Genomic DNA, 24,225 nt, shown 5'->3' with positions numbered 1-24,225 from the left:
CTTGTAAACATGTCAGATGTCGGTGAATATTTCCCATGATGTATTTTCTCGCTCCATTTTAAGGTGGCAAACATCAATATTCAGTTCAAGGTTTTGCATTGTGGCGTTGCAAACAATTCTCTGTAATTCTAAGGACTGTACAACAATTTGAGTTTCAGAGTGTATTAAGAATGTGTAATTATAATGGTCAACCATTGACAATTGAGAATTAGTTGACTCGATTGTGCGTAAATAAAAGAGCAAACTTGTGCATTTGTGACCAAACTTAGTAAGAACGGAAGGATGCAGAAATCTCTGTATGTGTTGTATTTGAATATGAGGAACTTTATTTTTTACTCCAAGTTAAACTACAAACAAATACAAAAAGCTGTTTGGCAAAATGCTAACAGGCAGTTCGACATGACATTGCTTTTTTTTAGTTTTCCACACGTTTGCCGTTCATTCTGCCTACTACAAATAGCCAACTGGTCACAATAAAAATGTCCAATATGTACATCCTTTTGGAACATAAACATGATCCAGCAATATACAATTACATATTTCGAATACAACTATACACACATATGGACGGGTACAAGAATCTAGTGAGGACTATTTACACTTTTCCCTTTTTTTCTCAAAAATAATAGGAGAGTTTGAACACATGACAAATCGAGTGTGATTATTTAGACAATGAAAAAACAGAGGACCATGAAACATACAGAGGCTTCTGCTAAATTTACTGCATTCACCACTAAACTACAGCTTCAATTCATACTATGACAGATGCATTTCTAAACTGTAAACTTAAAAAGTATACACGTGTATAGGTAGTAAATAAGTTATAACATTTAAGAGCTCACATGCTAACTCTCAAGAAAGCATTGACATAGCACTTGACACAAACAATATTCATAACAAGAACAACAGGCGGTATATTGATAGCTTCTTTCCCCTTCAGTTTTATTTACTTGATAAAAATGAAAGTCACCATAGTATTAAAATAACAACACATAAACACGAGCTTTGTTTTCATTATAGCAGTACCACAGTAGAATTTTAAAATGCCTAGGACATCCACAACATGCCGAAAGGTGCCGCGATGTACAGTACTCTGTAAGTAATGTTTTAAAACCAATTTTCATCTGGTTTTCCTCGTGATTTTTTTTAGCACACCACGTTGTATAACTTGGGATACAGCTATTGCTGGAAAGCGCTACCTGCGGTAGCCAGGCTCATGCTCTTCAGTTTATTGTCCTTTTTCCATTTCATCCGCCGGTTTTGGAACCAAATCTTAATTTGGCGCTCTGAGAGGCAGAGAGCATGGGCTATCTCTATCCTCCTCCTCCGGGTGAGGTACCTATTGAAATGAAACTCTTTTTCCAGCTCTAGCGTCTGATAGCGGGTATATGCAGTTCGGGCCCTTTTGCCGTCTGGTCCAGTCATATCTGAATAGTGTGGACAAAACGCAAAGGGGAATAAAGATTAGCGATAATGGACCTGCACAGCATTTGAACAGCAGTTTCCAACAACTTTTGGCAATATGGACATTCACATTCAGATACACACGATTGACTGACGATTTACAACTGAATGCGTACAGTGAAATCACCAAATGGTACCGTGCACATCGATTCACTCGACACTGTAGGATTTTGGTGTTTCCTTTGTTTTTGTTTCGATGTAGCCTACTTTTCTATATCTGTTGCATATTTAATACAGCAACAAGCATCCTTAATTATCAAACGTATATATATTTTTCTTGACTACCCCCGTCTTTCTTTCCTTGTTGTTTCTCCCCATTGTATTACCGGTTCTCCAACACTAAACTAATCGCATTCCCACACACCCCATAAAGCTGAACTTTTCAAATAAACAACTTCCAAGCCTTATTGCCTCGATGCCCTCTCTTCCACCCCGCTCCCATTCTCTCCTCTACAGTTTGCGAGGCTCCATACTTGATAGATTTATGGCACTTTCAGGGAAATCTAAAATAAAGGCTGTTTCTGACGCCTCGCTTGGACTGAACCCGCAAATGAACACAATGCTTATTCGCTAACAAAGAGGCGTAAATATAATACGTGTGTACCATGGCTAATATGTAGTTTCCTCATCCATGGGAATATTTGGGGAGCTTGGCCATCGGACGTCGCCGAGGTAGTCGAGGTTGCCGTGGTCTCCTGCTTCTGCTGTGTCCGGGCTGCTGAGTTGTTCGCTCTGTGAGAGGCTTCCTCGGTCTCAGAAGAAGCGCTGACCTCGTCGATTTCTGTGAAATGTGTGTTGTTGGTGAGATTACTACCCGCAGTGGTGGTGCTTTGGTCGGAAGGGGGCGAAGAGCCTTTTGGTCCAAGGCTTTCGCTGTTGGAACACGGCAGTGGCTCCGGAGACGCGAGCGAGCAGCTTGACGGGTGCCGGAATCGCGTCTCCGGAGCTGGAGACTGGAAGCCCCGGGAGTTGTCCCCAACCGTCCCAAAGTGGCCAGCGGTGGTTGAACGATTGACGCTTAGGTCCATTCCATTGTAGTTGTAGCCGTAAGAGCCTGAATGCATGGTGCCGGAGTCCCTGTACGAGTCGTTCATAGCGCTGCTGCTAGTTCCATAATTTAGTAACTGATAGTCGGGGCCATTTGTGTAGCGCCCTGAGAACGAGTTTACAAAGTAAGAGCTCATTTAGGTTGTTTTAGAGGGCTTGATTTGTAGATATTGGTCGTTATAACGCTGTGCTTCACGATTTATGATGTATTAATGAATTATAGCAATGCACTGTACTTCGTTTTTGCTATGTATGCGGCCAAATATGGGGGTGGGGGTGCGTTTGAGAATCACGTGCTTTTGTTGACCAGTCGTAAATTCTCACTGATGACTTCAAGAGGTAATTCATGCTCTATGGTTACAAATGATGACGAGACGGGGAGTCGTTAGACTAGAGTCAACGTGTTCCTCCCTTTGCAGGGATTTGCTGCATGTGAGCGGAGAGCGTCACCTACTGGGAATAAAATAAATTGCACGCAACGAATATATTGTGAACTCTAAACCCTACGTAATTCTAATAGTGGGAATAAAAATGATTTGTTTAGCTCATAAACTTCTTTATAGCTTGATGTGATCTTATAACGTTTAGTGTATTTATTGACCCTTTATGCATTCAAAATTGCCAAGAATCTATAACCAATGTCCTTTATACGCAAAAATTAATAATGCTGAAGGTTAAATCACATATTTCCGGATTAAACAGAGTTTGATAGAAAGCTTAGAAAACAGTTATATATAAATGTTTTACTTTTTAAAGAATATTTGGAGATTTTAGTTCTTGATATTGTGGTGGTTATACATTAGCCTATAACCCTAACCCTGCCTTCACTCTGATAGTAATATAAAATTACACCTTATGCCAAGTTATAAGCACGATTATAACAAATAAAACATCAAAGAGAATGTTAGCTACATTAAATATAAACATATTTAATTAAATATAATTTAATTCCATATATATTTTCAAACTATTCAACTATGTATTCAATAAATTAAGACCTTTTTAGTATAATTATTAGTTTCTTATCGCACACTGTATGGACTGCTATAAGGAATGCAAGACCGTGCTATATGACCCAAGATGATATATGGTATGTTATGGTATGGTATGTAGAAATTGCTACTTCATGTATGTGTATGGTGAAATATATCTGTACCAAACTCACATACCCTTACATTAAAACCGGACAGTTGAAACACCTCAAATCAATATTCACACTGACATTTACATTTTAATACGAGGAAAAGCGCTGTATCTAACAATGAGTAACATGTTTACAATAAATACCCTGCGCAGAAGCGTGATCTACTGTGCTCCTGTGCTGTGTGAACACCTATGTATTCAAGTGGTTTGAATAAGGATGTAAATATAATTCAATATGTGGCGCTCAAGATGTTGGCAGTCTGTAGAAAATATCTGGATTATTTACATTATATTATGTAAAATGGGGTATCTGTTTTAGAGGTAGAATTTTGTTTACGCAATGAGGAGCCTCTACCTGGAATAAAGTGGACTATTGAGTCTTTTTGCCCTGCAGGCTTTAGAGTCTCTCAGGGTGAGTGACCAGCGCGGACAGGTCAGCTTTCTCCTTTGGTTATCTATTAAAGCCTGCTGAACCTTCTCGCCTCTCACTTTGTAGGACGTATTTTAGAACCAAGTAGGCAACTTTTGGCCTCTTAGCTTTACAAAAAAAAACGAAACCAAATCCCTGACTGACGGGTTATTTGGCTGTGTACCTATTTCATGTGGAGGCCATTGTCGCCTGCCTAATCACTGCTACAAACATATTGCATGCAGAATAATAAATATAGGCTATTAAACATATACATATTCTCCAGAAGGTACTGACATATTATACATGTTACGCAGCAGTGTGGATGTTAATTGCGTTGCCCAGTAGACCTAAATCAGGGAAATGAACAATTAAATAAAAAATCTCAATACATCACCTATGGGTTAATCATACATTTGTTTCTTGTCAAAAATAGAAAGCCAAAAGGTAAAGCATACAGGTGTTATACCGCAATGAGGATCAATCATTTCATAAAACACGGCCGTCGTCAGACACAGTTTGACAGGCGGATTGATTTGTTAGGTTTATTGAAGGGTTGAACAACAAACAGAAAGCACGTACAAAAATGTATAGAATACTGGACTATTATAGACTAATATACCTCTACCATGCTTCTCTGGAATATTTAAGTGCCCCAGCCCTTTCCAGCCAAACTCTATAAATTAACTAAAACTGTCTAAACGTCTAAAAAAAAACTTAACCAAAAAATGAAATAGCTAAACTTTTTTTATACAATGGGAAATTACCTTTAGTTTTACACAGTTTAAATATGAACACGAATATGACAGATTTAAAATAGATTCGTTCAACATTTCAGGTAAAAGAGCAAATCTAAAGACTTCGTAATAGCGCACAAAACCACATGTATAAAAAAAGAAATATAAAATCACAATAGAAAATAAAATGAGTTAGCAGGAATGAGTTGCTAACATGATGGAAAGTCTTCATTTGTGTTATTAGAGAGTGGAGTCTAATGCCCTCTCTGACAGTTTCTTTTCCATGGGATTTATCGTTCATAATTTCATTCTGTCCTCTTCTCCTCCTCCTCTTCGCCGCTGGTCTGTGAACAGTTGATCAGTTTGTTCTCTTTTTTCCATTTCATTCGCCGATTTTGGAACCAAATCTTTATCTGGCGTTCTGTCAGGCACAGTGCGTGCGCAATCTCAATTCGGCGCCTTCGGGTCAGATACCTGTTAAAGTGGAACTCTTTCTCCAATTCTAACGTCTGGTAGCGAGTGTACGTTTGACGACCTCTTCGTCCAGCGTTTCCGAATGTCCCTGTCCATAGCATAAAAAGAGGAACAGGAAAAGAGATTAGAATATTAACACTGAGACTGTTTATAAATGTATCTTGAAAAAAATAACAACTCATGACATGAAACTCAAGTCAGTGTGGAATGTTTGCGCCCAAATTTCAGTAGGCTATACAACATAAGGCATTTGTGCACTCTTATACATGTGTAAGTATTTATATGTGCAAATTTGCTTATTTTACGTGGGAACCGCCTTTATCGATATTTAGCCACAGATTTCAACAAGGCAGTCTGTTCTAATGCCTCATTACAACTTCATATAACAACATAGACGCAATGCTTCCAGTTACAGTAGCACTTGATAAATTGCTCTTTTGGATTAAACATTCACGTGTACATAGATTAATTTACATTATGTTGTAGAGTATGCAATTAGAAGAGCCATCTATCAGAGCATTCAAACAGTCAAGTTAGACGAAGTTGCGTTATCCCTTCGAGTTTCATGAAATAAATATCGCATACTCATAATCAAATCTTTCGTGTATTTTATTCCGCCATGTGCTCGTCATTATCCCTATTTCCGTGGTACGGTGTGCAGTTGTCAGTGCTGTTGCACGATTATAAATGTATTTGCCTTGTGATCTTGACGAAATCTCACATAAAGGCACTAACAGCGGGGGGACATGTCAAAACAACAAGAATGGCCATTTTGTGATTAGCCCGACGCAAATGCAGCAGCTCTTCTGTTCAAAATTAGACATAGCTCCTGCAAAACCCTATTATCCAATACTTTAAATGAGTTGCGTCTTGTGGCAATCATACTTCTATATTCCCTCCCTCAAAAGCAAGTATATGTGAGAGATTACATAAAATTTTACAGGAGTGGCTTTCGGTATGACACTATGGTGGAAAGGAACGTATTTGCAGTGTATGGGCTTCCGGCACTGTACAGTGGAGCTGTAAGTCACGTAGCACGTTCTTGTTCCGTGTGTATTAGCAATGACCCCCCCAAAAAAAAAATCAGCTGAAGAGTAAAAATGATAACATGGACTCACCATTACACGAGTTCATCCGTTGCATCCAAGGATAAACAGGCGCTGACGGTTTCTGTTCGTCGATCTCAGGGTAGATGCTTTTCCCCGTCGAACCCGTGCAGTCTGTCTTGCGATGGTCCTGGCTGAGAACGAGCGAGTGTTCCTCTATGCTGGCGAGGGCGCAAGCAGGGTCCTTTTCCCTGTAGAAGCTTGCTGTCGAGTAATCGCAGGGACCGATGGCGGTTGCCCTGCCGTAGGCACCATTCGCTTGCTGGTAAAAGGAGGATGGGTAGGTCTTGTCTTGGACACTGGTAGCTCCATAAGCAGCCCCGGGATAGTGTCGTAAAGGGTCTGTGTATCCGGAGGAATATAACGGTATCTGTCCCAAGAACGACTCCTGTCCTCCGGGCAGAGTCACTGGGAAAGTTGAGTTTACAAAATAGGAACTCATTGGGAGGGCACGGCTCTTTTGCTTGGTTTATGATTTGTTGTGTTTTATAGTCCAAGTGGTTTAGCTATTAGTAGTTTATCGGAGATTGGGTTTTAGATGGTGGTGGTAGGGAAGGAGGGGGGTGGGGGGTAGGCTGGGTGGCTATGTGCCAGTGCGGGACAGAGGGAAACCGTACCATCTGACCAGCCACTGACCAATAGCAAGCGGACTTGCCTGCAAAAGAGCACCCTTGAGGGGGGCTCTGATTGCACGCGCCGGGGGACCCCGGAGCAGAGAGCTATCTGTTTTAATCCCTTCTCCTTCCCCTCTCTTTCCAATGAAATTACACAGTAAAAAATCACAGGAATTTAAGAACGTTAAATTGAATACATGGACACTTTGTGCCCCCACATGCAGTCTGCTTTGGTCCTATCATATCGTTGAAGATAAAGCTGTTAACATGCAAGCCCTAGAGCTGGATATTTTCAGAACAAATATGATTCCTTATTACACTTTATTTTTCATCTCAACATTAGTGAGTGAAATGTATTTATACTTCACATATGTTATTTATTTGGGCATAATCGCACTAATAGGTCACAGTAGAGACAATGACATATTGATGATCGCCACTTCAACGCTTGTTTTGATCATCACTGTAATTTTATTTATTCAAAGAAAACCAATGTCTATTTGCACAAACCACGAAGTGAATAAGCCTGAACAAAACTTTAACAATTTTCCTAACAAAATTTCAGTAGGAAGCAGATATGCCGCTGTAGTTTACCTTCGATGTTTTCTATTACTTTCCATTAATGTAAATATTACAACAAGTGTGACAGATAACGGCAGTTGTTAGTATGGTTATAATATTTTTAACGTGTCTTCTGGAAAGATGACTCCTTTGCACGGGTTTTCAGATAATTTAGTTATTGCATTTATTGTTTAAGAGCATGAAAACTCACTTTTTTGACAGCATTTCGCACATTATGTTTCCCCTTCTACTTGAAGCGATGGTTTGGAAATGCCAGCAAATTGGTCAACAGTATTTCTGCTTTATCGATGTTCCACTGCACCGGTGGAGCGTGCGTGTGTATTTCATTAACCAAAAGTTGTGGTAGCTGAGTGTTCTGTCGCTATACGACCAATGAACCATTTGCGGAACAACAAGTGGATATTTTTAAAGGTAGCGCACTGGGGGTTGCGTGCGTTTTACTTTCATTTCGGCTTCCTTTGACAAGGATGCTCCGTTTCCTTTCGCATTGCATAGACTTCTGCGAACGGAAAGCATCTATTGTGTTTCCATTTGTATAAGTAAGCGAGGGGGAGAAGGGCCAGGTCAGCATTTGTTAATTATTAATTAACAGTAACATTACTCGTTCTCTTAATTCTTAATCAAAAAATATTTTATGTTTGAGTCTGTGATAGTCCAGTACATAAATGTAACAGTAGTTTTTACATAATTTTATTTATTAACATTTTCCCTTTTTTCTACAGGTAGGCCTGTTTAATTTCCTCGTTGATGGGACACGGAGACAGCTTGCAACTGAGTATCAAAGGCACTTCACAACTTTTCTGAGTTCATCGGCAGAAGTCCCTTATGTACTGATGAGGAAAATTATTATTTTCTTACTCATCTGGACATGCAATGACATTCGTTGTCGTAACCTTTTGTAAAGTGTTCCAAAACGTCCCGTTAGGCCCCTCGAGTGTGCAGCATTACATTGAGTTCATGTGAGTATGTCATATATGCATTATTTGAACATGCAATACACGCGTGTAACTTTTCTAGTCTGTTGATATATCAAAATATATATGCTATAGCCTACTTTATAATTTTTAACATTTCCGCTTTGAAAGATAAGTCGACGGTTTTATTACTTATGATTGTTTCCTTTGTCTTCAAAGTGTTGCTGTGTACTGTTTCAGTATTTTGTATTTATATGGCAATTTTAAAATCAATGAATTGATGTCCCTGTTTTAACACTGTAAACAGCGCGCCCTTTCTATTAAAATATATCAAAAGTTGTCGAGTTGTCTGTTATTACTGTTTTGAATGCTGGTGTGATGCATTTGTTATAAGTTGTAAATTCTTACGTTGGCATGAAGCGCTGTAAAAATTTACAGTTGAAAAGTTAATATGCCACACAGACCATGTTACAAATAACCATTTCAATAGCAGTGTTTTATGAGCCTTCTCTAACTGAACTTTGCGTACTGTATCTGTTTTACATTAAATATCACGCTATAAAACGTGCTTCGAGTGAAGGTGCTTTTAGGCTTTCATTTATTGAATTTACATTGACCGTAAGACTGTGGTTGCTGTGGTTAATCATATATTTACACGCTTTAAATCCATTTATCATTTCCGTGTAGTATTTGGAGGCTTTGTTTTTATGACAAAACTAATAATGCTAATAGTTTCACTGTTTATCTTTCCCCTAAATGCCCGAAGCTCGGTTAGAATTATAATATGCTTCAACATATTTTAATAGCTAATTTAATACTTTATTTTATTATTGTATACTATATTTGTATATTGTTCGAAATACATATACTCATCATTGTTGTGGGATTATTACACACATACACACACACACACTGTTCTAATGCTAAGGCTATAGGCCTACTGTATATATTTAGAATATATGTGGTTTCATTAACAAATGCGCGTGCATTTTACATTTAAAAACCAAGGGGGAAACATCCGCAAACTCGGGTACAGAATTGTGCTTTGCCCTTAAGCGCAAAAGTCAAACTAAAATGTAAATTTTAAATTTTTATAATATAACATAGCATCAATTAAAATGTAAATGTTTCCCTCAATAATGGTTATTATATCCAATTTGTTGGTCAACGTAATAAAACGTATGAATCGTATTTTAGCCTACTTTAATCACGCTTTAATCCCATGGAAATGTTAACAATACTTCAAAAGTTGAGATAAACTAGAATGATATGCTGTAGGTTGAGTAATATCATAAATCATTGAAGTTACATACGACTGCTATGCAAATAAAAACGGAGTGACACTTGACTGGAATTGCTCACAAATGATCCGACTAAATGTGGATATCGACATTCCCTCTGTGCGACATTAAACAGGAGACTCTCTCTCTCTCTCTCTCTCTCTCTCTCTCTCTCTCTCTCTCTCTCTCTCTCTCTCTCTCTGTCTGTCTGTCTCTCTGACACACACACACACACACACTCACTCACTCTCTCTCTCTCTCTCTCTCTCTCTCTCTCTCTTTGGTTACTATGCCCACTACTATTCCAGATAAACAATAACTGCTCAGATTTCTAGAAATAAATCGACGTTAGAAATTATTTGGGCTGTGTGGACAAGCCTGAGAGAAATAACACAGGTCGGCCTGTTTCGCTGTACAGTGGAATAACCTTGGATATGTCAAATGCTGATATTCTGGATGAATTTAAGATGCAAGAGTGTGGTGAAGGAATATATGCCCTTTGGGTCTGAGTTTTTCTGTGTGCCACAAATCTCCCCTAAACGCAGACACTTCAAAGAGCAGCAACAACATCTCCGAGAATTTACAACCCCAACATTCTTTTACGTTTCACTGCCACCGGGCCGAGAACCCCTCCCTGTCTTTCCTGTTATCTACCGCTACAATGTGTGCGCACTTTACTCCATACAAAATTTAAGAGCGGCATTATTAATATTTAAAAGCTATACCACTCATCTGTTGGTGAGTGGCACATGCTGATGCGAATTATAAAAGAGAAAGAAAAGACACGGCGCACACACAGTGACCAAGCACTCACAAAGCAATAAAACATGCTTTAGAAAAACATTAAACACGTTCTCTCTCTGCCATAAAACGTCACGTCTTGCGTCCATACAGGCGCGCGTGCGCGCGCACACACACACACACACACACACACAATCTCTCTCTCTTACGCTGTAAGGGGGAAAAGTACACCATGTTGTCATTATGCAAGTCTGACCACTAGATGGCACCAGATAGCGGGAAAATGAAGCCTGCGTCAAGAAAGCTGAACAACGGGCTTACCACATAAACGCTATAGGAAATTGATTAGGAACATACACATCGGCAGATCGGTACATGTTAATTTACTCCGCATATATGTATTGGAAATATACACAATATGTAAAAATAAAAAAAAAATCACAGGAATTTTATAACGTTACATTGAATACATGGACATTTTGTGTCACCACATACAGTCTGCTTTGGTCCTATCATACCGTTGAAGATAAATATGTCAACATAGAAGCCCTAGAGCAGGAGATTTTCAGAGCAAGTATGATCCCTTACTACAATTTATTTTGTGAGTGAAATATATTAATACTTCACATATGTAATTTAGTGGGCATTATCACACATAAATAGGTCACAATAGATAAAAGAAAAAAGTTGACAAACGATGTTCTCAGCTTAGGTGAATTGTTATAAGCCTAAACGTGTGTTTGAATATTTCAAAATAAATAATTATATATATATATATATATATATATATATATATATATATATATATATATATATATATATATATAACACACAAACACTTACAGAGAGAGAGAGAGAGAGAGAGAGAGAGAGACAGAGAGAGAGAGATGTGAGGAGTCAGTTCGTGATCTATTCTTGATTTGAAGATAGACAGACAGACAGACAGACAGATAGATAGATAGATATGTGACATTCAATTATGTTTCTTAAAATAGTCATTTTAATATTGTTGCCCATGTAATATCACTTGTTTTTGTAATTCAGTTGCGTGGGGTCATGACGTGTAAGAGTAGGGAAATGAGCATATGAACAAATGGACAAAAAGCTCCAGGCACGTTACAAGGAATCATTCCCTTTCTCACACACGAAACTAGCAGTCGGTAGAGTATTTGGAGTATTTGGGGTATTTTCAGTATGCAAAAAAAATGGTTTACATAAGTCTAACAATTCAACAGCGGCCTTTAAGTAGTCTGATTATTCTGATTATTTACTGTGGTATTAGCAATGTCACTTTCAGTAGAACACGTGAATGCCGCCCATCAGAGTTTCTCTTGATTAAGTATTCCACGTAAGACATGACCTGAATCTGAGACTATTGTGCGATTGGTAAGACTGCATCTCCATCAAACCTCGCCCTCTCGCTGCAGGCTTGACCGCACTCTCTATTCATGTCATTAAAACAGCAGCAGTTAAATTCGAAATCAGCACATCGAAATCTCTGTAAAGGCACATCATGCATTTTGTTTGAATATACCAGCAGAGGCATGAAGAAAACGCATGGCAAGATACCTAAAGGCGTATGTCTGCTCCACCCAAAATGGAAATGAATAACTGGATTTAGACTGTTTACTAAGAAGCCACGCGTGTACAATAGCTTAGAAGGCAAATACATTCGAGCTCTCCATCCAGTGCGCATGATTAGGTTTGGTCGAGCTCTTACCTCAGAGAAACGCTGCGGTTGCGAGACAATGACAGCCTTACCTTTGTTGATAATTCGTCACCCAGCACCAAGACAGAGAGGCAAACCTCTCGCCGTAGCTCGCTCTCGGTAAGTCCTGTTGCGCTTCTTGGACCCGCCATTATCACGAAGCAGTGACAATGACAGCGACACAATCGCTTTCATTCGTTTCACCCGCTTTAATCGACGCGAGTCAAATCCCTGTATGAAAAATTAGACGAGACCGTACTGCGTGTCCAGATCTAAATGACACTCCATCGTAGTGATATCCCAATCACAGGCGTCCACATTAGCATAGCAGATCGGTGAGGAGGCTGGTCTCTCCATGTTCAATCTGAGAACATCAGTCTGAACAAGTGTGTGTTTTCTGTTTTTGCCTAAATATACTACTAAAAAAGAGCAAGAACATTTAAGGAGTACAGTGCAGCCACATTATGTGCTGCGGCCAAAAGAATGCTGCAATATAACCACTTGGGAAATCATAAAAAGTTCATGTTCACGGTTACCCGTCCACATGACCATCCTCGGCCAATCCCAGGACCCAGGCACTCATAAACTTCTATCACAAAGTTGTAAATTTTCATAAAACAACAAGGAATGTATTGCATTTCTTCATGACTGTTTTAACAGCAGTACTTCTGCCGTCGCCATCTTTTCCCCTATACAAAAGCAAGGGACATTTCCTGTCATTTTAAGTATTTTAGTGTTTGTTTTCCATGCACGGCTATCCTTAAGGGTTTTTAGTCAACAATTGCAAGCATATCCGTTGTTTGAAGCCGAAGGAAAACACATCAGCGCGGTTTGATATTTTTCATGGTTTAAAGCTATTTGGAGAGGATGTTTACGCGTTTATATAAAATGACAAAAGCCGTGAAATATGTCAGATAAAACGTGCTATTAACTCCTGCTGTGTGACTTTATTGGGCGAGTTGTTTAGTATTCTAATGGAAGCGTCTAGGCTACCTCAAAATCTGATGTTCGGTCTTTATTTCATGCTTAAATTGAGGATTAGCTATCTTGTAAAAACCAAAGGTAAAATAACACAATAATGTGAACAAAAATATGGAAAATGTGTCTCTCGCTTCATTATTCTGGAATAACTATTACGAATCAGTCTTTATATATCGTCAAAAAGAAAATAATCTTGATTTAAAAAAGCTTCTAAAAGGCATTCTGACCAGTATTATTCTGGATTGATATTAAAAACAGTTACAATTACAAAACAATTACAAAATAAACATTTCAGAAATAGGTATTTAGGAAAATATTTTTGTCACATAATGGTAATGGTGCAACACACACAGCCCTGCAGCTCTAACCAGACACACTACATACACGAAAATTTCGCAGTGCGACAAAAACACACTGTTGAAGATCACAGTAGGCTACAGCAGATTGTATTGAGACAATTACTTCAGTCACATTTTGTGTTAAAATTTACTCGGAAGAGGTATTGTGCCGCTATAAGGGCTGCCGTCAGAAAAGACAGTCCTGCAGATTATTTTTGTCCTTTTTTATGGCATTTCCGGCTTTTTTATTGATGCACTAAACACATTAGTTTACAACCCATATATAAACGCCTTCTTTTGGTCTCACACGATACAGAACCAGTTCTCGTCTAAGAGGAGAAAAAACAAGCCACACTGCACAAAAGCTGTTATATCAGTGCTGATACTCTACATTTAAATAAAGACCGTAGACCTACAAGACTTGCTGATTTTAAGATGCTTTTGCTAAATAACTGTTCCACTGATTGTACCAAACAAGTTACATATTTGAGCAAAACTTCTCTTCTTTTTGTCAGAAACCGACGATGGCGACGATGCTGTTTTTCAATTAAATCTGTTGAAATGTATTTATTTTAATAATTTTGTCCACACCAAAATAAACGTAAGCATTAGTGTAGTAACGCTTTAACGTTTCACAAAACGAATCACTTATACGCCAATTTAACTAAGAACAGGTAATTAATGAGGAAGCAGGCAGATGGGACTTAATAATAATAATAATCATAATAACAATAAAATATAATCACAACAATAATAATAATAATAATAATAACAGTGGCACGGAGAAGCAACACGCAATGCTGAAGGCTAAAAACAGCATTAGGCCTACGTATCCAATAATTAAGCCCATCATGTGAGATATCATTTTATTACGTTTTTTTTATATATATTATTATTATTTTATTTAAAACGTTTTTATGTACCATTTTATTGGAGTTTCGAATACAAATGAGTAGAAAATAAAATTTAATTAAAAAAGGAAATTCATCGAGAGGAAAATATTTCACTGTACTCTTCACTTCGTTTATTTCAATACTTGTGCGAAATATGAACAGGAAGAAAATCACAAGACAAAATTATATACATACAGGAAAGCGGTATGTCAAAATCTTAACTATAAAAAATATATATATGTATATATATAAATGGTTCTGCTTTCTCCCTTCTGTGTTTGATCTATGTAAAAGGACCGAAAGAAATAAGCCACAAATATATGTTTTCAATAGATAGACAATATTTCATTTTACTAGTGTCTAACATTAATACAAGTTCAATACAAGTACACGGTTTCTACATTAACTTTGTTACACTGTAGTGGTAGGTAGCATCTTTTTCGTCATGCATTAAAGGAAAGTTCCAGGTTCAATACGAGTTAAGTGCAATCGACAGCAGTCCTGGCATAACGTTGATTACCACAAAAAAATATTTAGACTCGTTTTTTAAATAAAAAATAAGCAGAAATGTGAAGAAATGTGGCAGAAATGTGAAGCTTATAATTTTCAAATCACTTTGAATTCTTCTGTTAAAACTAATTTTGTATTTAAGCTGTAAAGTTTAAATAGTAATTTTAGAATTGAAGGGTTTACCTTACATCGTCATGGCAACGAAGTTGTAAAATTGGCTATACTTTTACATAGAATAAGTTAGTAAGTGATGTTACCACACTAAAATCATGTTAACACGCATATTGTTTATTTCTTGTGTCTATACTTTGAAAATGTTTGTATTTTAACATTCATAAATTGGCCGTCATTTACTTCCATTGTCAGTACCTTACTATAACCAGAGATTTGTATTATTAGTATTAGTATTATTATTTCAAAGAAAAGGAAAGGCAAGTCAAATAAATGTTTGTAGTAATCAAGAGTATGCCACAAATGCTGTCGATTGAGTTTAACTTGTATTGAACCCAGAATATTCCTTTAAAGCAGGTCGAATTCCTCTTCCAATTTTATAGCACAGTCTTGTCTCTTGCTCGTCGCTACTCATCTTCCTCTTCCTCGTCAACCCCGATTTGGTCAGTAGCAGGAGAGCAGGGGGCCGCAGATTTGTTTTCTTTCTTCCATTTCATTCTTCTGTTTTGAAACCAGATTTTGATCTGGCGTTCGGTCAAGCAAAGTGTGTGTGCGATCTCGATGCGCCGTCTCCGTGAAAGATAACGATTGAAGTGGAACTCTTTCTCCAATTCTAGTGTTTGATAGCGCGAATATGTCTGGCGACCTCTCTTCCGGTCCACACCTGTGGAAAATGTAAAAGCAGCCCTGGTTAGACCGCGAACGGAGGACCAGAAAACAGTAAAGGCCTAAGCAATATCAATAACACGTGCACTCATAGACAGACTAAAAAATATATTTTATTATGTAGGCCTATGTATTGTGAATCCACATGTTGCATGAAAGTGACGGGTTTCAAGATCGAATAACTCCTCGAATATTTAAAAAAATTAAAATTAACACATGCTTGTTGAACGGATCCAAGAACCATTCAAATTACTCAAATCACACCTGATGCGCATGTTGGACAACTGATTCCACATAGTAGCCTATTTTCAGTGATTTTAAACAGTGGGGAAAAGTGTCCTATGCTTGCTGCTTGATTCTTTCACGCTAGTGTTTTCCCATAAACAATGCTGCAAATGCGTTGTTTGCGCTGCCAAATATATGCTTTGATACTGATATTAGTGACCATATAAATACCGATATATTCGCTCATTGACTAATAGGATGAGCACAATAGAAGAGCCCGTGACAGAACTGTTGTTCTTTAAAAACAAAATGCTATGTATTAAGAAGTACCCAAGTGCAAAACTATTGTTGAGGTGGAAAAGCATGTTGAGGTCCTGTACGTTGTTTTGAATCTCTCCGAACAATATTTTGGATTTACATTGTGGTTACAACAACGACAGAAAAAAAGAAAAAGAAAAACGACATACACATGAAATACAATCAATACATGTGCATCTGTTAGCCAAACATGCATCTATTTAGTCGTAACATGCATTTGGATTAAGAAACACAATAGGCAACCAACTAGCTAAGATAGTCTAAGGCACAAAACATAGCTAAACTTTAAAAGTGCATTAGTGCAATGCAATTCAAAAGCACAGTGAAAGCCCACTGATATCCTTGATGTAAGCGCATTCTCTCACTTGCATATTCCCATGACTCTGGGGCGCTGGTCGATCAGACTTCCTCCTAAACATGCAATCAACAACAGGATCCAGTTCCTTACTCAGAAGCGCCGTATGTTGTCTGTCCTTTTTTTTAGGTAAAACAGCCATCAACATTTCTTTAAGAGGTACATTTTGAAAAGAGAAATCAAACTAGACTTTCAAAGCCTTGCTCACGGTCAGTGACTTGCTGCTGTCCCTGCGTTTCGATCTCCGGCAGACTGTCGACAAATGGAGACTGTTTTAAGTTCGTGTGCTTTTAGAACTTTTTATTGCACTCTTCAGTCGCGGCATCTTATTTCCGCGTCTGACGTCGTGTCACTTCTTGCTAATACTGACTGAGGACAAACTGTGCAAAAGCATGAAGGATTTGCGTAAAACGCAGAAGATCACGAAAGAACGGAAAAAATGTGCTTATGGTTTTTAAATACCCCATTATTTTGTTCACTGGGTAGTAGAAATGATGGCGCAGACGTGTGTCCTCCAGAAACAAGGCCGAGCATTATTTTCTAGAACTTTGCAGTGTCTGTGAAGTATAGTTTACCGAAAGATAAAATAGAAATATAATTCCATATTTTGTGTGTTGGGGGGTGTTGGTTACAAACTGGTAATTACAACGGTATTATGGTTTGTGAGGACATTTCTAGTGTCTTCATAAATCAAATCGCTCTAAAACATAATAAACGATGTTTTATTGAAAATGTAAAAATGCAGAAAGGTTTTTGTGAAGGTTAGGTAATCTATAGTTCGTACAATATAAAAATCATTATGGAGAGTCCTCATAATGATAGCTGTGTGTGTGTGTGTGTGTGTGTGTGTGTGTGTGTGTGTGTGTGTGTGTGTGTGTGTGTGTGTGTGTGTGTGTGTGTGTGTGTGTGTGTGAAAGAGTCATTTTAAATATCTGAAATCGCACTGAAATTAAATAATAAATCTATCTGTAATATCAAATAAACTCACAAAAAAAGTCAGCTTACCCCAGTGAAACAGATCAGATGGCCTCAGATGTCTCATACGTTAATATGTATAGGAACACCAAGGGATTCCCATTACCTATATATTCTTTACTCATGTTTTTTTCTGGATTATAGATGGGATTATAGTATCTCTCTACCATATTTAGAAAGACGTATTTTAAGACAAAATATGAGGCCTGTTACAACAGATATGTTATGACATCAGTGTCAACATAGACTCATCTGATCTTTAAAGTTCAAATATGTGAGTGAAAAAATCCCTTTATTTGACAGAGGCCAAGTCATGGCCCACATTACAACTGAAATAGATGCAACGGTGCCATGCATCTTTAGTGCATACATTACTCTTACAACGCATATAAGCTTACATTAATAGAAACCTCGATGCATTTTTCATAAAATGACATTGGCATTTCACACTTGAATGGACAAAGAAAAGGTATGCAATAAAAAGTTGTGCGAGGATTATCTGTTAAAAATGTCACTAGCATTGTTTATGACATATCTATTACAAAATGACTGCTGTATTTAACATTAAAGTCAACAATAGTAGCGCACCAGTTTGACCGTTGACTGATATGAACGTCGGTGCTTGAGGGGAGTGTCTTGAGAGGCTACAGAAAATCATTAAAAGAACACTTTTAAGCCTCCTGGAAAGTGGAAAGTGCTATTACGGTTTGAGAGAGAGAGAGAGAGAGAGAGAGAGAGAGAGAGAGAGAGAGAGACAGAGAGAGAGAGAGAGAGAGAGAGAGAGAGACTATTATGTTAAAACTAATAATCGAGCGAATAATTTGTCCGAGTCCTATATTCTATGAAACCTGTACAACATATACACATACAAAATACTCACACTCCCGCGCCTATGAACAGTTAAATTACTGATAGTAATTACACACCCACAAGGATTTTTAAAGCCAATGACTAAGAATAATCTCTATACTATACTTTTATTATTGTCTGTGAAAAATCGTTTATACCTGCAGAAACATTTACAACCAGCCACAAAACCTTGGCAAATAAGGTAATAGTCAGTCTGGATATTTATGCTAAAATAATATTCTTCATACATATTTATCCTCCCTTCCCTCCTTTTTCCACAAAACACGAAACGCTACAAACTAGGATGTCTTGAATTATGGTTTTATGGTCCCCAATTAGCCATAAAAGAGCTGAGGAGAGAGATACGTCAGGAAGTTCCTGAAGTTACTCTGGTCACTTTGCAGCAAAACAGTTAAAAGAACACTTTGGAATTATTTGGTCGCTCCCCTTAACCCCACTCCCCCCAAAAAAACCTCAGACATACATAGACACCCCTGTCGTCAAGAAACTGTTTTCACAGACCTGTAGTTCTCATCCATGGATAGATCCGGAGGTTGTCGTCGTTGTTTTGATTGTAGCCTCTCTGCTCTGCCTTACCACTGCTTTGCGTTTTAGAGATATCGCCAGTGCACCCCATGGGCAGATTCGGTTGATCAAACAGAGAGCTGTGCATGTTCAAAGAGACGACACCCAGTTCATACGTAGAGGGGTACATGCCTTGGCTCTGTCTGGAAAGACTAACACCGTTTGTGTACATGGTCGACAGGGAGGAAGATGAGGAGACCGGTGCACCGGTGGAAGTCGAGCCGAAGCCGCTGGCCCGCTGGGAACTGGTCGCAAAGGAGCAAGAAGTTTGATCGGGGAATGCACCAGTAGATAAGACTGAACTCGCCACTTGATATTTGGAAAACAATGCGTTCGCATAATACAATGAACTCATAATTTGAGAAATGATTTATAGGACAAGAGCTTTTAGTGTCGGGTTTACGAGGTCCAATGATATAGTTACAGTCTAGATTTACACCAAAATCACCCCTTTTCCTGAGGGGCCACGTGATGGGTAGCACGTGATAAAAAGTCACCCAATGAGTTAACGCCATCACAAAGCCTTTTCTAATGCGGAAAAAGGCTGCGCAGCTGACCATCCACATGAAACTGTTAAATTATTCACTTATAGCTACAGATGCCCACAGTCATCACAAAAGCACCGTAGAACACACAAAAATCGACTGGCTCTTGAGAAGGTTTGTGTAATAACCTGACGTCATACCCAGCAATAAATTATTGCAAGCTGCACCAATTTATAAATGAGTGCAGGATGCCTATATTTAGGAACTCGACTCTTGTTTGTGTGGCGACTACATCATTTCTGTATTTATTTTCAACACAATTTCCTCTTTCAGTCTTATATACAGTGCCAAGATCCCCTGTAGTGATGCATCATGCAAGGGCAAGATACTTCGGGGCCTTACTTACAGTTTCTACTTCAAAGCATTCCTATAGCTTGAACAATCACCAGCACCAAACCATTCCCATGGTGACGGATTTGCCCAGTGCATCCCAAACAGATGCACAGTGAACAAACACCGCTACGTATGTGCACGCGAGTGTCTATGCACGAAAAACAGTGGCGAAGCTAGTTCTATATTTTTTTACCACAGTAATTCACCTGACGTGAGCTCAAATGTTCCCCATAACTCAAATGGCCACGTTTAACAACCACAATGAAATATTGTGTGAAGAGAAAATTGATGTAGTGCTCCGATAAGAGATGGACTCTTGTTTCTGTTTACTGGCGTAACGCGTCGGGTTGCAATGTTGGTCAGACAAAATAGCTATGAGAGTTTTCAATTGTGGTTTCACGTGCCGCCTCTCTCTTCTTCATCCAAGTCATACACGTACAGCTACAAATCAAGAACTAGACCGCACTGCATGACTAATCTGTGAGACCCAATTAGGCCTATGTTGTACTATTCCATGTTTGTTCTTCTATAAATCCCATGAAACGGTTTGCTTAAAGCTAACACAACATTGTGTCTGGTGACCTGGTTTTGGTTGATGCGGTCCTCGAGACACCAGACCACTGTTTCTCGGATTCGCACATATAAGGGAAATGAGGGAGAGGACACATGATGTCATGGATTCCTGCATTTAAACTTAATTGTTTCCAATTTCTTCCTGGGCTTTTTGGTTGAGACACTAGAACACAGTTAGGCTACGAATGACTACAAAGGCATATAGTCATCCCCATAAACAAATCCACCAGTAAAATAAAGACACAATATTTATTTACAATAAGCAATGGGTCAAGTGACAATTTTTTAATTCGTTTTTATTATGTTTTATTCATTTTTAGAATCCACTGTGCGCATGCTTAGCCTACCCCAGAAAAGGAAGACAATAAAATACCATCGATTTTAGAAGAACAAAAGACGTGTAAAAAGAGATTCTACGGCATAAATAGGCAGTTTCATGTTGTTGGAAGTCATTAATCACTAAGTCAACATCATAACATGTAAGTGAGAACAGTTAAAATTGCACCATTTAACTTAAAAACTATACAGCTGCCAAGGTAATTGTTAATGACAATATCCTAACAATAGAAACATAAGTTTCACGATAATTATTCCACAAAGAAAGGAGACTAGTTTTAACACTATAGGACTCTCCGAACATCAGGTAAAAAGTAGAAATGCTACTTGACCTTCGACTTCCCGAAGTTCTGTGGTCATCACATTAGGTGTATATAGTCATGTTTTTAGTCCCAGTCATTTTTCCTACTCCTTCATTGGTTGACAGATGTTACAATTCGACTTGACTAAAATGTCTCCCATGCAAACACACTTACTCCTCATCATTGTCTGTTTTATTTTCCTTATTCATTCTTGGCCGTTTCACACACGCGCGCGCGCTCGCTCGCACACACACACACACACACACACACACATCCGTTCTATATTTGTTTTGCCTTGTCGCAGTCTTCGCCGGCTGACTGTGCCCCGGACGCCTGTTCTTTCTCCCGTTTCTCTTTTTCGATCTGTTCTTGTTCAGACTTGCTGCTTGGAAACTTGTCCTTGTTGTTTTCTTTTTTCCATTTCATGCGTCGATTTTGAAACCAGATTTTGACTTGTCGCTCGGTCAGTCCCAAAGCGTGTGATACTTCAATCCTTCGCTTTCGTGTCAGGTAGGGATTGAAGAGAAACTCTTTCTCGAGTTCGAGCGTCTGGTAGCGGCTGTAGGTCTGGCGGCCTCGCCTCCGTCCAGCAGCTACTGGCAATAAAAAGTTTACAGATGTCAGACAGGGGAGGCAATGACCCCACCATCATTTTACAATCAGGTTATTGACATGAAACCTTGTTTTCTAAAAAGGCAACTTAAACCACAAATAGTATATATATATATATATATATATATATAGTCCAAGCGAAAATATAATCTTCGATACACATACTGTAGTGCAGTTGGATGCAGTTATATTGTCAGTTTATAGGTAGGATTTTAGTGTCCCCTGGAGACGAAAACAAAGTAACAAATGTAAAAGCTGCATGGTTAAAAAATTTACTTTACTTTAAATTTAATACGCTATTAGTCACTAATGAACGATATTAAACGCAGAGTCATTAAAAAGCAGTCTTTTCTATTTCACAATTTCAAAAGATTAGGTAAAGCCATAAATGACATAACCATTGTGACACAACCACTGTAGTGAAATAAACCCAAGTCTCACTGCAAGTCGTTGAAGGCTGCAATAAAACTTTGACCTGGGTGAGAAGTGAGAGATCAGCGGTGGGACAAAGTGTCACACATGGAAACAGAAACCAGAGAAGGGGCTTTTCTCTTTCCCTCTTCTCTTCCTCTCCCACTCTTCTCTCTTTCTATGGCGGGGTCATTAAACTGTAAAGTGATTCACAAGTTTTGAACACCATAAAACAATAAAACCCGCTATTGTCCCCCCTCTTGTGCACACAGGAAATGCTCCTCTAAATCTAAATTGCACTGAGGCATTTGTGGGGCTAACTTAGGTTTGTGTCACTCTCACGCCAACAACACACAACGCGAGTTAGCAGTGTTTTCTGTGTTCCGAATCTCACCTTGAGGTCGCATCCACGGGAACAGCTGTGTGGGCGACGGACTCTGCTCTGTGTTGTCCGTCTCGTCACCGATGCCCCCAGTGGCGAGCTTGCAGTCGCTGTACTGAACTAAGTCGGCGTCTTGAGCACCGAAAAGAGTTTGCCTCTGGAGAGCATCGTAACCATAGAAGTTACCCGGCTCGCCGTGACAAGTTACCGCACATGGACTCTGCTGGTAAGGGGATGCGGAGAGCGTGGATGCGCCATGGTGGTAAAACTCCTGAATCTGAGGGGCATGCTGGAAAGTGGCCCCGCTGCCTGGACCGTACACGACGGTGGGTCTTGTCCCCAGGTCCTGAGCAAAACCGCACTCGTAATAGTTCGGTCGTAGAGCGTCTCCACTTTTGTATTTAGTGAAGAGAGAGTTGACGAAATAGGAGCTCATCTTTTGACGTTGTTGGTGTTGATTATGTTCAAGAGTTTGCTTTTTTATGTGCTTGTATCAGCGCAGTAGCTATGGTCAGTTTCGCCGTTACTGAGGTAACAAACAGTACCACAAAAAGCAGTGATCTCCAAATAACTGAATGACTTGAGTTTTTATACCTTTGTTAAAATAACTTCTCTACAGCCCAGCTATTTAGCTTCCATTGGTACGTTTCCGCTGTAGAGTTCCAGCATCACAATTCCGTTGAAGGGTGCCAGTCCCCAAGCAGTTTTCTGTGATTTACTCGACTGCAAATGAGAAGTTTCATATTTTGCCTTGAGTTTTCACTAAAATGTATATCTGCATCTACTATCAGATCCTCATCCAATTGGCTTTTTGCATCCCCACACGGAGACCGCTCTGCACGATTCTGATATGAAGAGAGTGAGAGAATGAAAAAGAGAGAAAAAACGAGCAAACACTCAGAGAGAGAGAGAGAGAGGGAGAGAGAGAGAGCAAGAGAGAGGGAGGGGGGTGCACATTAATATGTTCAAAGCGGGCAAGTTAATGAGAAATCTGCCGCTTTGCATCAGATCAAGTGCATAGCCTGTACTCCTCCCCCACTAAACTTATCCACACCAAAGCTCCCTTTGAAAGATTGGTGATGTTCATCACAGGCAACCTAAAGTAATGCACATTTTGTCGTTAATTTCCTAAATCTCTAACGAGGTCGAGTCTCGTCAGGCTCAGGCTCGAGACGCCAAATTTAAAAAGGCACACAGATTTAATTGGTATCAGTTTTAACACGTAATATAAACCTTAGCCACGTTTAAACTTGACAAAACATTTCATGCATTCGAAATATGCGATATGTGTATAATATAATCGTAGACTATAAGATTTTGCAGATATAACAATGTCGAAAATGACCTGCACGTCAGGCATAATGGGAAATGTGGTTGTAAATGGTTTAACAAACTATAAAATGCATTAAACGCCCCTACTGTTTGTTGTTGACGTCAGCATATAAAAAAAAGCTGTTTGTTTTTATGAGGTTCCACGACCATGGCTGTAAAAGCTTCACACCGAATTTTGTGCTTGCAGAAAAGTCATTTAATTTTCATTTTAGTTTTGTTTTCTATATGGTTTGCCATTGTTTAAAATGAAAATCATTATTCACATTTTCTTATAAATTCAGACGGGTTAAAGGTTATTTAATTGCCTGATGGTA

General features: G+C 38.8%; 5 protein-coding genes across 9 annotated transcripts in view; all 5 read right to left on the bottom strand.

Annotated features, from left to right (window-relative positions):
- hoxb3a (homeobox B3a) overlaps window positions 1–12,674 on the bottom strand; it is a 51,772-nt gene extending 39,098 nt beyond the window's left edge. For both annotated transcript variants that reach the window (XM_052131328.1, XM_052131331.1), the window contains exon 1: window positions 12,273–12,674. The gene's annotated coding sequence lies outside the window, so the exon portion shown is untranslated. The remainder of the gene's footprint in view (window positions 1–12,272) is intronic.
- On the bottom strand, window positions 310–2,760 carry LOC127647209 (homeobox protein Hox-B5a-like). Its single transcript, XM_052131336.1, has 2 exons — window positions 2,069–2,760; window positions 310–1,427 (listed from the first exon to the last, which is right to left on the bottom strand). The coding sequence occupies exons 1-2, from the start codon at window positions 2,646–2,648 to the stop codon at window positions 1,180–1,182; spliced, it is 828 nt and encodes a 275-aa protein (XP_051987296.1). The 5' UTR covers window positions 2,649–2,760; the 3' UTR covers window positions 310–1,179.
- hoxb6a (homeobox B6a) lies at window positions 3,789–8,130 on the bottom strand. Its single transcript, XM_052131338.1, has 2 exons — window positions 6,393–8,130; window positions 3,789–5,362 (listed from the first exon to the last, which is right to left on the bottom strand). The coding sequence occupies exons 1-2, from the start codon at window positions 6,820–6,822 to the stop codon at window positions 5,106–5,108; spliced, it is 687 nt and encodes a 228-aa protein (XP_051987298.1). The 5' UTR covers window positions 6,823–8,130; the 3' UTR covers window positions 3,789–5,105.
- Window positions 12,675–14,547: 1,873 nt separating the features above from the next.
- hoxb7a (homeobox B7a) lies at window positions 14,548–19,518 on the bottom strand. Of its 3 annotated transcripts, XR_007971169.1 has the most exons (3): window positions 16,885–17,470; window positions 16,687–16,794; window positions 15,637–15,776 (listed from the first exon to the last, which is right to left on the bottom strand). XR_007971169.1 is itself a non-coding variant. In XM_052133103.1 (2 exons), exons 1-2 carry the CDS (start codon window positions 19,438–19,440, stop codon window positions 15,520–15,522), a joined length of 675 nt encoding a protein of 224 aa, XP_051989063.1. In that variant the 5' UTR covers window positions 19,441–19,518; the 3' UTR covers window positions 14,548–15,519. The 3 variants fall into 3 exon arrangements, 1 of the variants encoding a protein (XP_051989063.1); XM_052133103.1 differs by lacking the exons at window positions 16,687–16,794; window positions 16,885–17,470 and adding an exon at window positions 19,023–19,518 and having other exon boundaries at window positions 14,548–15,776; XR_007971168.1 differs by having other exon boundaries at window positions 16,687–17,563.
- Window positions 19,519–20,833: 1,315 nt separating this feature from the next.
- On the bottom strand, window positions 20,834–23,422 carry hoxb8a (homeobox B8a). Of its 2 annotated transcripts, none has more exons than XM_052131774.1 (2): window positions 22,592–23,422; window positions 20,834–21,770 (listed from the first exon to the last, which is right to left on the bottom strand). In XM_052131774.1, the coding sequence occupies exons 1-2, from the start codon at window positions 23,013–23,015 to the stop codon at window positions 21,454–21,456; spliced, it is 741 nt and encodes a 246-aa protein (XP_051987734.1). In that variant the 5' UTR covers window positions 23,016–23,422; the 3' UTR covers window positions 20,834–21,453. The 2 variants fall into 2 exon arrangements, with proteins under 2 accessions (XP_051987734.1, XP_051987735.1); XM_052131775.1 differs by having other exon boundaries at window positions 20,834–21,767.
- Window positions 23,423–24,225: the final 803 nt, after the last annotated feature.

This window comes from Xyrauchen texanus, chromosome 8 (genome assembly GCF_025860055.1).
Source record: "Xyrauchen texanus isolate HMW12.3.18 chromosome 8, RBS_HiC_50CHRs, whole genome shotgun sequence".
Lineage (NCBI taxonomy): Eukaryota > Metazoa > Chordata > Actinopteri > Cypriniformes > Catostomidae > Xyrauchen > Xyrauchen texanus.
This window is presented reverse-complemented; position numbering and strand designations above follow the sequence as displayed.